The sequence below is a fragment of the Mauremys mutica genome, chromosome 15 (genome assembly GCF_020497125.1).
Source record: "Mauremys mutica isolate MM-2020 ecotype Southern chromosome 15, ASM2049712v1, whole genome shotgun sequence".
NCBI lineage: Eukaryota > Metazoa > Chordata > Testudines > Geoemydidae > Mauremys > Mauremys mutica.
In genome coordinates, this window is record NC_059086.1 from 34,717,413 (window position 1) to 34,732,504 (window position 15,092).

Consider the following 15,092-nt stretch of genomic DNA (forward strand, 5'->3'; position numbering starts at 1 on the left):
TCTCCTCCAGCTCGGGGGCAGGGTCTCTGCAGGGGCATTAGAAGGTCCCTGGGTCTCTCCCGGCTGGTGACCCATTGGGGGCCCGGGATGGAATTTCTCTTTCTCTGATTTTCTTTAGAACCTGGTTGATTTAATTCACACGCTGAGAAAAGCCCCTTAGAACCAGGCGTTACAGTGTAAACCCGTCATCACCGCTCAGCTATGGTGCAAGGGGCAGCAAACCCAGGCGTCCCCCATCGTACCCACTCCTCACTCGGTGCCACAGCTCGTGTCGCAGGTGGGCAGATTGGCAGGCTGAGTGGGAAGGCTGCAGAGTCAAACCCTCTAGCACCAGGAAATGCCAGAGTTACAGTTTCCTGAATGACCTTAACTCTGTCCCCTCCATTACAACACCAGCCTTTAATTGCACGATCAGGTATTAATTTTACCTACATGGGTCATCAGCCGCTTGAACCCAGAATGAAAAGGGGATGGAAATAGTGGTCAGTGGAAGATTGAAGACCAGACCCTGTGGTCTCTCAGGCTGATGCACTTTCCTCAAGGCTGCAGGGTACATTGAGGGTGGCCTGTCCTGTCCCCCCCAGAGACACAGACAAGCTGGGAGCTTGGCCAGGCTGACAGTCCCTGGGTTTCTTTCCTTTTGCAAAGCCCTCTGCTTACTTTGACCCCACTTGATTTCACCAGCAGATTAGAGACAATGTGTGATGGACATAGGAAGAGCCGAGACATCGTTGACTTCCTGTAGCTGCAGCCAGCAGATGAGTTCCTCATTTGGGGCTCAGTGGAGCTGGGCACCGGGTATTGGTGGCAGCACTGAGGGGCCCCTCGCTGCCCCCGTCATGGCATCTGCTCTCACCGTCCTCTTCCTCGGTGAGTATCGGAGACAGCCAGGGCTTGTGTCCATCGGGGGCAGGGGGAAATCTGACACCAGGGTGCAGGATTCAGTTGCTCTGGGATCTGGTCCCTAACAACCCGTCTCCTTTCCAGGTTTCTGGCTGGCCGGGTGCAGCGCGGAGTCAGGAGGTGAGTATCTGTTGGGAATGGGGCAGCGGGGGGAATTTCCACATAAAGTACGAGGGACGTGGGTGAGGGATGAGGGGTGCAGCTAGGCATGGGTGGCAAGTTTGTAGAAATTTTGGTGGTGCCCAGAACCCGCCCCCCAACTCTGCTCCCACCTGCCTAAGGCTCTGGGTGGGGTTTCGGGGGGGAGGTCTGGGATGCAGGTCTTGGGCTGGGGATTAGGGTGCAGGAGGGGTGCAGGCTCTGGGAGGGAGTTTGGGTGCTGGGTTCAGGCTCTGGGCTGGGACAGGGGGTGGGTGTGCAGGCTCTGGGAGGGAGTTTGGGGCTAGGAGGGAGTGCTGGGTGAGGGCTGGGGGGCTGAGGATGAGGGTTTCATGATGTGGGGGGGCTCAGGGCTAGGGCAGAGGGTTGGGCTGTGGGGCTGAGGATGAGGGGGTCATGCTGGGGGGCGCTCAGAGCTGGGGCAGAGGATCAGGGTGCAGGGGAATGAGGGTTGGGGCTGAGGATGAGGGTTCATGCTGCGGGGGGGGGCTCTGGGCTGGGGCAGAGGATTAGGGTGCGGGGGGGATGAGGGCTGTGGCTGGGGATGAAGGGTTTGGGGGCACCGGAGAGGCTCAGGGCTAGGGCGGAAGGGCAGGGTAAGGGCAGCCTGCCCTGCCATTATTAGATGGGAGGCACTAGGACCCTGGGGCAGCACACAGCAGTTCTGTCGGGAGCCGTTCCACTCGGGCAGCAGCAGCAGGCAGGGACGCGGCCGGCGGGGGGGGAGGCGGGGACGACACGCAGCGGGAGGGGTGGCAGGCGGTGGCCGGGACGGCTCCAGGCAAAGACACGGCAGCGCGAGGGAGACCCGCGGGGGCCAGGGCCCGATCCAGGCAAGGCCAGGGGAGAGACCCAGCTCCAAATATTGCTGGAGCAGGGCACCCGGCCCTGAATATTCCTGGTGCTCGGGCACCGCAAATGTATATAACCTGCCGCCTATGCAGCTAGGGTGACCAGATGTCATGATTTTATAGGGACAGTCCAGTTTTTTGGGTCTTTTTCTTATATAGGCTCCTATTACCTCCCACCCCCGTCCCGATTTTTCACATTTGCTGTCTGGTCACCCTAGGTGCAGATCCCACAAAGTTATGATCCTCTCTGACCCAGGCTCCCAGGGCCATCCTTAGGATTTATGGTGCCCTAGGCAGGCTTATTAAACTGGTGCCCCTGTTAGGGTGACCAGACAGCAAGTGTGAAAAATCGGAACGGGTGTGGGGGACTGTCTCTATAAAATCGGGACATCTGGTCACCCTAACCCCTGTGCCTGTCTTGCTCCTATCAACACAAACATAAGCTTACAGTATTGGAAAACTTGCCACGTGCATGTTATTAAAGCCAATTTAACTTAATTAAGCACACTGTAATGCTGATGGACTAGCACTAAAGAAGTAGCCCTATAGAAAAAATTCTGATTTGACAGAATGATGCATATAATACATTTTTTTTAAATTTGTCAACATTTTATTGGAAATGTATATGAAGAGGTATTGAAACAAGGATTTGTTTTTAATTAAAAACAATCTTTCTGATTTTTTGGCTGCAAAATCAGTAATAATGTAATCGTATGACAAAGACAAAGTGATGGCTTGTTCAATTGCAAGAATAGCAAGACCAGTCAAGTGTTCCTGACTCATTGTAGAGTGGAGATAGTTTTTAATGAGCTTTAGTTTTGAGAAACTCCATTCTCCTGATGCTACTGTTACAGGAATTGTCAGTAGAATATGAGTGGCAATGTACACATTAGGATAGATATCAACAAGTTTGCTGGTATGAATAAACTGTACAATGTCCATCATCGATTTTGCATGTGGCAACAACTCAATTCTTCGTACAGTTCAAGTACATTTAAATCAAAATGATCACCTTGCTTCAGAAGGCTCTCTAGGTCAGGGGTCTCCGCGGCGCCATGGCGTCCGGAGGTGCCTCTCAGTGCACCCGCATACTGGCCGGAGGACGAGCATCTGCCGAAATACCGCCAAAATTCGGCAGCATTTCGGCACCGACGCCTCTGGATGACACCGCTTGCTGCCGACAAGCAGCATCATCCAGAGACGTCGTCACCGAAATGCCGCCAAATTTCGGCAGCATTTCGGTGGATGTTCGTCCACCACCACGGTCCTTCATCTGGCGGGCACCAGACGAAAAAGGTTGGGGACCACTGCTCTAGGTTCCTGCACTTTGTCATTAGTTGCTCTTGTTTTTCGATTTCATTAAATTTAGTCCCACTCAGCCCACTGCCAGCTGAGTGAATGGAACCCCAAGCCAACAGCGGGTTGAGTGGCTCAGCCGCGGTCTCAGCCGCCAGCCTGCTCAGCCCGCTGCCAGCCTTGTATTCCTTGGGGGTCCCCAGCCCAGCAGCGGGTGCTGAGTGGGGCCGGCAGCCAGGACTCCGGGTGGCAATGGGGTAGCAGCCGGAACCCCAGAGCAGTGGCGGGCTGAGTGCCGCTGTGTGCCATTAAAAATCAGCTCACGTGCCACCTTTTGCACATGTGCTGTAGGCTGCTGATCCCTGCTCCATACACTAGTAAGGAGATGAGCATATTACAGTTGTTGGAGGGCTCTATTTAGCAATAACAGGGCTATAGGAAAGTCAGTCGACATTTTTTGTTTCTCTGATGAAAACTGGCCCACTCCCTTCCCCATACCAAACTTGTCACAAATAATTGTCAACAACTTTAATTTTCTGTTTTTGGCTAAGATATTGATTTAAAAAAAATTGAAATTGAATTCAGGATTGTTAGCAAGCATTTTTGGCAAACAAATTTGTTAAATGGCAACACAGCACTGCTTTCATGCTTAGTTCACCCCCCAGCCTGCTGGTCCAACAGCTGCACTAGAGGAGGAGATAGGGGGAAAACTGCAGGACCCCAAAATCCACCTCTTGGGGTGCAGAGTGGCAACAGCAGCAGCAAACCCTCAGCTCCGATCACACGCCAATGGGCACCACCGCCAGCCCAACGGACCATGGTGAACTTAGCCCAGCATCTGATCTCAGGGACGGGGCACCCATGGAGCCACAGCAGGTCATCCTGCCCTGTGCAGCGCCCCCCGGATGAGATGGATCACTGCCAGCCCGGGGGAGAGACGCACTCCCCAGCTAGGGTGACCAGATCCAGATGTCCTGATTTTATAGGGCCAGTCCTGATATTTGGAGCTTTGTCTTATATAGGCACCAATTACCCCCATCTAGGGTGACCAGACAGCAAGCGGGAAAAATCTGGATGGGGGGGGGGGGGGAATAGGAGCCTGTATAAGAAAAAGACCCAAAAATTGGGACTGTCCCTATAAAAGTGGGACATCTGCTCACCCTACCCCAACCCGTGTCCTGATTTTTCGCACATGCTGCTATCTGGCTATCCCCAGCCCAGCCCTGTGCGACCATTCCAATCCTGGCTTCCCAAGGGTAAGGAAAACGGGGGCGGCAGGATATTGTAGGGTACTAAGGGTTTACAGAAGCAATAAGTGATTTGTGTAATTTACTATTTGATGACAAGTCTCTTTTTCTTTTCATACATGTTCACTAAGAATTCACATTAGCAGGTGCAGCACAGAGATTCTTCCAAATGTTGATATAGGATTAAAGATGGAAACGGTTACTTAAATTTGTACTTTCAGTGAGTAATATGACAGGGTTATGGTGTCCAAATCTAATACCATCTAAGGACACAGCTGCTGGTAGCAATGTTGAACTTAGGCAGACTTCTGTGTCGTAACACCAACTATACTAGTTTTTGTCCTTTTCCTTTTGTCAAATTATATTTTTAAATTGAAGTACTGTTTATTTTTACTGTGGAATAAATACACCAATACAAAAAAAAAAGTGAGTTACTTTCACTTTCATTCCTCAGCAGGCAGGCAGCCAGCCTCCCCCCGCTCCCAGCACCTCCCCCAACCCAGCCATGGGAGAGAGAAAGAGCGGGGGCTCCCTGGGGCAGTGGGGAAGAAGAATGGACATTTTGGGGGACAACAAAGCACATTGCCAGAGCCGTGGAGCCTGTCTCACCTCCCGCCAGGGAAAAGAGTCACACCCACAGGTGAGTTCCTTCCCCCACCCCTCCTCCCTCCCCTTCCCAGAGACCCCAGCAGCCAATCCCCTCCCTCAGCCTGTGCTGCATTCGGCTCTCTCTAGGACCCAGCAGCCTGCTCTTACCTGCTCCACTGCTTCCCCTCTGTCCGGGCTCCCGGCAGAGCAGTGCCCCCAGACCTAGTGCTGCCCTAGGTGGCTGCCTGTTCTGCCTATGCCTAAGGACGGCCCTGCAGACTCCCTTCCACACCCAGAGGTGGGACTGAGACCTCGCCCCACTCATTACAGGGATGGGCACCACACAGGGTGAATTCACCTGCACTCAAAGCAGGAAATACAGAGCGAAGGCACCAGCCACCCCGCAGCGCCCCCGCACTGTGCCTGGGGAGCTGGCAGGAGCCCGGGGAACGGGTCAGGCAGAGCAGGGCTGTAAGACGTGGACACGCAGCGGGACTGGAGCAAGGCCCCGTTGTGTCTCCCCCTCGGCTTGCTGCACACGCGTGTCACTGCTTTGCTCGTGGGTCAGGCTCAGCCCGGCCCGGCGTTCGGAACGTCCCCTGAACAGCTTTGGGAATAGCCCGTCCCCAAAGGGGCCCCCGGCACCGTGCAGAGCGGAGCTAAATCCCCAGCGGCTGAGAGCGGTTTGGGGCGGAGCAGAGCCGGAGTCTGAGCCCCAGGGGTGGGCAGGAAAATGTTAGAACAACCGGGGGATTTTGCAAATGTGTTTTTCAGAGCCTTTGCTCAAAGGACTCAGATTTGTCCCATGAACCCCCATCCCACCCCCCACTCCTGTGCATACAGCACATTGCCGGACAATTGGAGTAAATGTGGTTTTTTAGAATATTTTAAAGAATAATCCATGTTCAGCCCAACTCCAGCAGAGCTGCAGCTCAGCTGCAACATTAGAAAAACAGAAGGAGGGTGATTCTGATCTCAGCCCCCCAGATTCAATCCGGAGTCACCCCTGACTGCAACAGGGGCAGGGCTGAATTGACCCTGGAGAACTGAGGGAATCAGAGATTGGAAATCTCCTTCCCCACTGCTGTGTCTCACCCCGGCTGTGAGCCGCGGGGCCGGGCTGCACCCCACGGATGGGCCGGGGGTGAAATGCTGGAGCGACAGATGGGCAGAGGATTGAATCAGACGGATGCGGTTTGTGTCACCCCCACTTACTGCCTGTTTGTTTGTGACTCCAGAGGGGTCCTACCCCAAACCCTCCATCTCCGTCAGCCCCGGTGGGGTGATCCCCGTGGGGGGAAACGTCACCATCCGGTGTCACTATCAGCTCCTGGGCATGAGGATCCTCCTCTACAAGGTTGGAGCTGGGAACTATCTGAATTACACAGACCCTGCCGGCTCTGAGGCTGAATTTCCCATCACCAGCGCCAGACGGGAACACGGGGGCAACTACACCTGTCGTTATAGCAACAGAACAGGACCAGCTGCCTACTCGGAGCCCAGTGACCCTGTGCAGATCATTGTAGCAGGTGAGGGGCCCAGCCCGGCACTTCGGTGCCCAGCCCCACACCCAGCAGAGGGGACGCCCGGCCGGGAAGTGGGGAGTCACTGGGAGTGGGAGGTTCCCCAGCCAGTGGGGAGAAGCAGCCACTGGAGATTTGTGGCAGAGGAAGGGGGGATCCCTGCCCCCAGGGGAGCTGCAGAGCAGGGGGAGCCTTTCCCAGGCAACACATCAGTTAGGGGGTGATGGGTGGAGCTGAAGGTTTTAAATTTCAGTGGATAGTAGAGACTTGCACAGTCCCCTACAAGTCGGTGGTGGTGCTGTGCACAGAACCCAGGAGTCCTGGCCCCCATCCCCCCTGCCCTCACCACTAGACCCCACTTCCCCTCCTAGAGCCAGGGCGAGAACACAGGAGTCCTGGCTCCCAGCCCTCCCAGCAGAGAAGCCAGGGAGCGAATGGACCCTGGAGACTGGCCTGGCCTGTCACCCGCCGGGGAGCAGAGCTCTGGGCCCCAGGGGCTGGGGTGGCTCCGTGTCTCATGCTGTGAGCCCAGGGCTGAGGGGAAACTCTGGGCCCTGTGGAAAGGGATCCAGGAGCCCGTCCCCAGGGCCGCCGGGTCTGACCCACCACTGAGGCCGCGTGGTGAGGACGGGCCCCAGGACTGAGTGATGGGGCCCGTGTCTCACGGCCTGTCTGCTTCCCCCTGCAGAGCCCAGCTACCCCAAACCCAGCATCTCCCTGAGCCCCAGCGGGGGGGTCTCCCTGGGGGGAGCCGTGACTGTCCGGTGTCAGGGGCAGCACCAGGGCATGCGGTTCGTGCTGAATAAAGAGCGACGCCGTTTCCCACCTGTGGATTCGGACGGGTTGGAGGTTGTGTTTCCCATCAGCAACGTGAGCTGGGAGCACGGCGGGAGCTACAGCTGCTTCTATCACAGCCGATCGGAGCCGTTCAACGTGTCGTACCCCAGCGACCCCATGGAGCTGGTGGTGAGAGGTGAGGGGCCCGGCTCGGCATCCCTGTTCCCAGCCCCACCCCCAGCCAGACCCTCACGGGGGCTCGGTGCCAATGGGACGCTCAGAGCCAGGCTCTGCCCTGAGCCCTGACCCCGCAGAGGGGACGCCCGGCCGGGGAGAGGGGACGGAGTCACTGGGGGGTCCCTAGCTAGGGGGGAACAGCAGCTGCCTGAGATTCGGGGCCGAGGGAGGGGGGACCCCTGCCCCTAAGTTTCCTCTAAGCTGCCGTGGCCAGGGAGAGGCACCTCTCCCCCGGCCCCAGGCTCCTGCAGCGTGAGAGAGGTGGGGGGAGTCCTCTTTCTCCGCTGCAGCCCTGGGGCAGCCTGCACCCCACACCCCTCATCCCCAGCCCCATCACAGGGCCCCCACCCCGAGCCGGAGCCCCCCCCAGCACTCCAACCCTCTGCCCCACCCCCGTCACATATCACCTCTCTGTGCACACAACAAAATTCATTCCGCACCTGGATGTAAATAATTAGCAGGAACACGGCTCTGCCCCCGGGGGGAGCTGCAGAGCAGGGGCCTTTCCCAGGGGGATGCTCCCCTGGCTGCCCCAGCTCTGGGGGTGCACAGAGGAGTCGGGCCCAGGGGCTGCCCAGCCGGCCCCGCCCCCAGCCTGTGACTGCCTTCCAGGGCCGGCTGCATGATGCCCACCTGGGCTGGGGGCTGTCGGGTTACAGAGCAGTGGGAGCCGCACACGTTGGCTGCTCAGAAGCAGCCTGGAAACACCAGCTGTGGGGAGACCCCCAAGGATTCCCGGGCAGGGGAAGTGGGGGGAGCTTGAGCCTGAGGCGGGATTTTTTTGTGCTGGGGAGAGAAAGAAACCAGCGCAGCCACCAGCTCCTCCCCCGCCCCAGCGCTGCTGGCGGAAACGGCTGGTCGAGTTTGGAGAGAGGCTGCCCAGCGCTGGGGAGAGACACCAGCAGCCAGCGAGGTACCAACCGGCACCAGAAACGCAGGGACCCAGCGAGCGGGAGCCAGTGGAAAGGGACCCGGTGGCCGAGCTGTGTCAGCGAAGGGGCCAGGCACAGAGCTGGCAGGGAGACAGTCCCGCTGAGAAGGGGCAGAGATGGCAGGAACAGGGGGAGGCAGAGAGAGGAAAGACAGAGGCAGGAGGGGGAAAGTTACAGGAGGAACCGGGCAGTAAATTATTAGAAAACCTTCAGGGGCAGCAACAGGAAGAGAGAATTTGTCCGAGATCAAAGGGACTCCAGAAAAAGCAGCGGAGGGACAGTTGTTGCACTGAGAAGCCGACCCATCGCCTGGAGAAATCGCTGCAGGTATCTGAGCTGGAGCTCAGAGCAACAAACAGAGACGGCACAAGGGGAGGGCTCAAGATACAACAAACCAGCCTAGGGACAGAGAAGCCGCGATGGGACCGCAGCACGGTGGGTTCTGGCCTAGTGCCTGGGACGCTCCAACTCCAGCTCCTGGGGCTCCATGAATGTAAATTGTTGCCCATGAAGTGGGTTTAATTCAGCCAATGGCAGTTACTGTTCAGGCAGCTCAGCAACAGTTCCCAGTGTGACCCTACCCAGCAGTTCCTGCTACACCAGTGAACTCTGATTCACTTGTGATCATTCCCCACTGAACTGATTTCTCCTTCCCCAGCCAATGGAGATAAAACACAATTGGCCTCTAGGTCCCCTCGGCCTCTCCTTGCCCTGCCCAGCCACCCCTCCCTGGGCTCCTGGCAGATGGATCCGCGCCGTTGCCCTGCTGCGGGGTGGGGGGACCCCATGTCCCTTGTGTCACTAGCCCAGCTCTCTCGGTCTTGAATTCGGGGGAAAAGCATCCAGGGGACTCTCCGTGCAGGCCCCTGTATCAGCCTCGTCACTGGTGTCTGTGATTCACGACCTGTCTTCTCCTGCCCTGTGCAGCTGGTGGTAGCAAGTGAGGGGCCCGACTCAGCGTCCCTGCTCCCAGCCCCACACCCAGCTAGATCCCCGGGGGCTCGGTGCCAATGGGACGCTCAGAGCCAGGCTCTGACCTGGGCCCAGCAGAGGGGACGCCCGGCCGGGGACGGGGGACGGAGTCACTGGGGGGTCCCAGCCAGGGGGGAGCAGCCTTCTACCCTGCACATGGTCTGACGCTGCCCTGGTCACCGTGGTGTCGGGCGCCTGCCAGTCGAGCATTAAGCGCCGTGGCCCCGTCTGTCCCGGGCGGGTCGTTCTCTCTCGGCCTCTCCCCGGGGGAGGTCTGTGCCCACCGCGGAGGGGCTGCTCTGGGGCGGTGTGGGGGGTCAATGGCCGCGCTGCCCCGGGTCGATAACGGAGCAGGCCGGCCGGGGGAGGGCGCCTGGCCTTGGAGCCGGAGGTGGGGAGGTTTGGGTGGTTGGGGGGGCCCTTGGCTGCTGGGGGAGCTCGTTCTGCAGCCTGGGCCCAGCCCCGGGGGAAGTTCTGTCCCCTGCCCAGATGAGCGTGACCCTGATTGTGGCCGGGCCGGGGGCAGGGAGCCGCCACCCCGGGGTCACCCCAGAGCTGTGGGCTGTTGTGGGGTGTCTGCCCTGCAGCTGGGGGCCGGCGGGGGGCTCCCGGGTTAGCTCTGATGGAGCTGAAAACAGCAATGGAGCCGTGGGCGGGCAGGACTAGCCGCTCGCGTGTGCACCCGGCGCCCTGGGCGGCTTGTCCTCGAGCGCCCAGCCCGGCCCCACGCACCCGGCACTCGCAGCCCCCTGCAGCCGGAGCCGGGAATACGCTGGGCTCAGCCCTCGGGCACCTCGGAGATCAGGGCAGAGACCTCGGACTTGACTCCATCTGCGGGAAGCCGATGCAGGGAGCGGGGGCTGGGCGTGGTGCCCTCGCGGCAGCCTGTGCTGGGGAGGAGCTGCTGCAGCTAGCTTGGCTGTGCCCACATTCCCCCAGGGCAGACGTAACGCAGTGAACGAGGCAGGGGCCACACACGGGCATATGAGGATCCCAAACACTAGGGAGCTGCGGCTCCGTGTCTGTGGGGCTGGGAGCCCAGCTCGCAGGGCCGGGATTCTGGGTGGGGGGAACTCTGGGAACTTGCTCGTCTGGGCAGGGACAGAACTTCCTTCGGGGCCAGGGCCAGGCTGCAGAATGAGCTCCCCCAGCAGCCCCTGGATCTGTCCATGGCTGGGGCCAGCCAGGGAGGCCAGGGCTGGGTGGGTGCCTGGGTCTGGCTCTCACAGCCTGTCTCCTGTGCGCAGATCCCAGCTTACCCAGACCCTCCATCTCCCTGAGCCCCACTGGGGTCACCGCCCCAGGGGCAGACGTCACCATCCGGTGTCAGGGTCCGCACTGGGATGTGAGGTTTTTCCTGCACAAGGCTGGAGACCTGAACCTGCAGCGACACATGGACCCTGCTGGGGCCGGGGCCGAGTTCCGCATCCCCAGCGTGGGCCAGCAGCACGGAGGGAGCTACAGCTGCAGCTACCAGAACCGATCAGACTCAGAGCCCTTCGTCTCCTCGCAGCCCAGCGACCCCGTGCAGCTGGTGGTAACAGGTGAGGGGCCCGGCTCAGCGTTCCAGCTCCACACCCAGCTGGGCCCTCAGTGGGTCTCAGAGTGAGTCTGGGCTGTCGGTATTAGCGCCCCTTGTCTGATACAGCCCCAGTTGGCAGACAAGCTCCCCTGTAGCTCTACAGACACAGGGACGTTCCTCCTCCCAAATAGGAACAGCCGCACCCAGACCTGCTCCGCAGTGACTCCAGGTGTGAATGGCACCTGGCTGGGGCAGGGACCGTCTCTGTGTCGTGTGTCCGTACAGCTCCAAGCACACAGGGGGCTGGACCAGGACAGGGGCTCCTAGTAATTAATACTAGTCAGTCATGATTTTGGCTCCGGTTTCCATGGAGCCAGCTGTCACGGAGTGTGGGGGGACACAAGGCCCTGCACCCCCAGCTTCCTGCGATCACCGTGACTCTCAGCCAGCCAATAAAGCAGAAGGTTTATTTAGACGACAGGAACACAGTCCCAGACAGGTCTTGCAGGCACGGACCACAGGATCCTCCCCAGTTAGGTCCATCTTGGGGTCCCAGGAGCACCACAGCCCCCTTGGGGGGTCAGAGTCCTGTGTGTCCTTCCCTCCCTTCCCCAGCCACCTGCTGCAAACTCTCTGTCCCCCCCCACCAGCGTCTCCTCCCCCAGCATTTGTTCAGCTTCCCAGGCAGAGGTGTCAACCGGCCTCTAACCCCTTCCTGGGTTCTCATGTTACCTGCTCAGGTATCTTCCCCCAAGGCCAGTCTCCCATCCCCCAATGCAGACCGTCCTCCCAGGCCAGCACCCCCCACTCAGCACTCACAGGCCACAGTAAGAACAGACCCAGTTCCTCACACCAGCCAGGGTCTGTATCTGCGCTCAGGGTCTCGCTGGGCCGATCCTCCCTGTTCTGGGATCCTGGGGGGCTGAGCCGGCCTGAATCCCAGGGTCCCGTCCTCTCCCCAGGGACACCGGCTCAGCCTGGGGAAGAGCCGCCATTGCCGGTTGCGGGAGGAGAGGTTCCCTGTATAACTAACCACAGACACCAGGGCTCCAGCTTCTCACCCCTGTGCCCTACCCCTGACAGACGCTGGTTCTATTCCCGCAGGGGGAACCTACCCGACTCAGTCAGGAACGGCGCCGACTTCCCCCTGCTCAGGCAGCGCGAAGCCAGATACCAAGTCTAAGGGCAGTGAATCGCCATCAATCACCCCAAAAACCGGTTTGTGCTGCCCAAGGAGCTGCCCCCAGGGGGAGCCACGAACAGCTGCCTGGGTGGGACAGGGGCAGATCCCCACAGCGAATGCCCCATCTGACCCCCCCCCGGACTCATTTCATATGGGGTGGGTCACTGGACAGATGCCAGATTGGCTTGGTGGGGGCAGGGCCTGGGAGAGCTTCCCCCCAGCGCACAGCCCCACCCTGTGGGCCCCACAGACTGGGGAGACGCAGGGAGCTACAGCTGCCGATATCGCACCAAGTGGGACCCGCCCGTCTGGTCGAAGCCCAGTGACCCCATGGAGCTGGTGGTAGCAGGTGAGGGGCCTGGCTCCACGTCCCCGTTCCCAGCCCTACACCCAGCAGGACCCTCAGGGGGTCTTGACCCCAATGGGATTCTCAGAGCCAGGCTCTGCCCTGGGCCCAGCAGAGGGGACGCCCAGATGGGGAGCAGGGACGGAGTCACTGGGGGGTTCCCCAGCCAGGGGGCAGCAGCAGCCCCTGGAGTTTCAGAGCCGATGGCTGGGTGCTCGGTTCCCTCCCTCCCCCATCCCAGCTGACGCTCGTTCTCATCCCACAGAAGGAACCACCTCAGCTGGGCCCAAGCAGCTGAATCCCCCCACGACGGAGCCAGACGGAGAAGGTGAGCGGGAGAAATGGAACAATTCACCCCCCAGGGAACAGGGCTCCCGGCTCAGATGCCCACGGGGCCATTCGGGCCATTTGGAGGGGGATGGTCCCTGCAGACAGAATTGATGGGTTTAGATCTGCTAGATAGAGGGCGATGGACAGATCCATGGGGACGGACGGTCACGGGTCAGTGGGAATGTGGGTCCTTGGGAACGTAGGGCGGTGGACAGATGGGAGCACGTCTGGTGAGGGATAGAAAGACGGACTAAGACCTTGTCTATGTGAAAACTGGACTGGAAATGATGAACCCCGTGTGGTTCCAGGCTAGGGTGACCAGACTGCAAGTGTGAAAAATCAGGACAGGGGAGTGGTGGGTAATAGAAGCCCATATTAAAAAAGCCCCAAATATCAGGACTGTCCCTATAAAATCGGGACATCTGCTCACCCTATTCCCAACCCCCACCGGTGATCTCAGAGCGAGTCTGGGCTGTCGGTATTAGCGCCCCTGGTTTGATTCAGCCCTGGCTGGCAGACAAGCTCCCCTGTAGCTCTACAGACACAGGGACGTTCCTCCTCCCAAATAGGAACAGCCGTGCCCAGACCTGCTCCGCAGTGACTCCAGGTGTGAGTCCGTACAGCTCTGAGCACATGCTGAGGACAGGGAGCTGGTACAGTACAGTGCAGCCCTCTGCCATTGGGAATGAACTTCCTGACCACTATTACCCAGAATCCCCTCTTCTCTTGCCCCCCACTAGTCCCATAGACTGTTCTGCTGTGGGTCCCTGGGTCCTCTGGGGGGAGATGCAGGGGAAGCAGGTACTGAACCAGCCGCTCATGGCGCTCATGGCATGGTGCTGCTTCCCAGAGGGATCAGAACGGAAGATGAGCATCCCCATCATCGCCGGGGTGAGCGCAGCGGCCGCCGGCCTCCTCCTCCTCCTCCTGGCCTTCCTCTGCTACAGAAGATCTCGAGGAAGTGAGTGTCCTGCCCAGCGAGGGAAGGGTTAAACCCGCTGCTAAGCCGGGCTGGGAAGGGGTCACGGCTTGGATGGGAGACCTGGAAGGAAACCCAGGGGGTGGGGCAGGGGCCCAGCAGGGGGCGCTGTGGTGCAGCAGGTGGAGACCTGTCTCTAGGGTATCCAGGCTCGGCAGCTGGAGGGTGAGATGCTCCCCAGGCAGAGCGGGGGGGGGGGCTCCCTCCTGGGCTCCCCATCCAGGCTGCCCTATAGGGCTATGGGGCAGGACTGGTACACGGGATCCGGGTCGATTCATGGACGATTCTGCTTCGTGTCTCTGCAGGGAAAGGACCAGCCCCAAAACAGAGCAGGTGAGACCCCAGCTCCACTCCCCACCCCCGATCTACTTGATACAAGACACAGGATTCCTGGGTTTTCTCTCTGGGTCTGCGAGGCGACTAGGATCTAATGGTTAGATCAGGGGGGCTGGGAGCCAGGACTCCTGGGTTCTTTCCCTGGCTCGGGATGGGGAGTGGTGTCTAGTGGTTACAATGGGGGGGGGGCTGGGAGCCAGAACTCCTGGGTTCTCTCCCTGGCTCGGGATGAGGAGTGGTGTCTAGTGGTTACAATGTGGGGGCTGGGAGCCAGGACTCCTGGGTTCTCCCCCTGGCTTGGGATGGGGAGTGGTGTCTAGTGGTTACAATGGGGGAGGGGGGCTGGGAGCCAGGACTCCTGGGTTCTGTTACTATCTCTCTCTCTCTCTCTCTCTCTTTCTCCCCGTAGGGAGTCCGAGCCTGCAACCACAGTCTGTAAGTCACACATGAGGGGGCAGCCATGGAGCAGGGAGGAGGGGCGGGTGTCCCCTGGCAGGGGGTGTGTCCTGTGGGGGGACATGCTGATGTGGGGTGCAGCCCTGACTCACTGTGTTCCTTTGGGGGTGCCCCGCCCCGTGCCTCAGTTTCCCCCACTGCACTGTGGGGCTAGTGACCCTGCCCCACCCCAGTGTGCTGGGGGCAGGCGGGCCAGTCTGTGAACAGCTCAGATGGGGGGTGGGGGGCTGGGCCCAGGGCCCTGATCTGGACCCAGCCGCTCACTGGGGGGGTGTCTCTATTCCACAGACACCCTCCTGGGTGAAGGGACGCAGCTGGATGTCCTGGTAAGTTCCCCCCACTCCTCGCCCGCCCCCCCCCACACCAATGAACCATCCAGCCTCCCCCTGCCCCACACAAGCCATCTGGCCCGGCACAGGTCCCACTAGAGCCATGTTCTGATGCCGGCACCCCCA

General features: G+C 59.7%; 1 protein-coding gene across 1 annotated transcript; it reads left to right on the forward strand.

Annotated features, from left to right (window-relative positions):
* The first annotated feature begins 793 nt into the window (after positions 1 to 793).
* LOC123350014 (immunoglobulin superfamily member 1-like) lies at positions 794 to 13,614 on the forward strand. The gene is made up of 9 exons (XM_044988347.1): positions 794 to 870; positions 988 to 1,023; positions 4,911 to 5,096; positions 6,283 to 6,573; positions 7,256 to 7,540; positions 10,733 to 11,029; positions 12,112 to 12,225; positions 12,802 to 12,864; positions 13,607 to 13,614. The coding sequence occupies exons 1-9, from the start codon at positions 840 to 842 to the stop codon at positions 13,612 to 13,614; spliced, it is 1,311 nt and encodes a 436-aa protein (XP_044844282.1). The 5' UTR covers positions 794 to 839.
* The last annotated feature ends 1,478 nt before the right edge of the window (positions 13,615 to 15,092 follow it).

What these genes read in the sequence shown, in the direction of transcription:
- LOC123350014 (XM_044988347.1), top strand. Translation starts at nt 840, where the DNA reads ATGGCATCTGCTCTCACCGTCCTCTTCCTCG. An exon ending in CATGGAGCTGGTGGTGAGAG is followed by an intron (nt 7,541 to 10,732) that starts GTGAGGGGCCCG and finishes TCCTGTGCGCAG; the next exon opens with ATCCCAGCTTACCCAGACCC. An exon ending in ATCAATCACCCCAAAAACCG is followed by an intron (nt 12,226 to 12,801) that starts GTTTGTGCTGCC and finishes CTCATCCCACAG; the next exon opens with AAGGAACCACCTCAGCTGGG.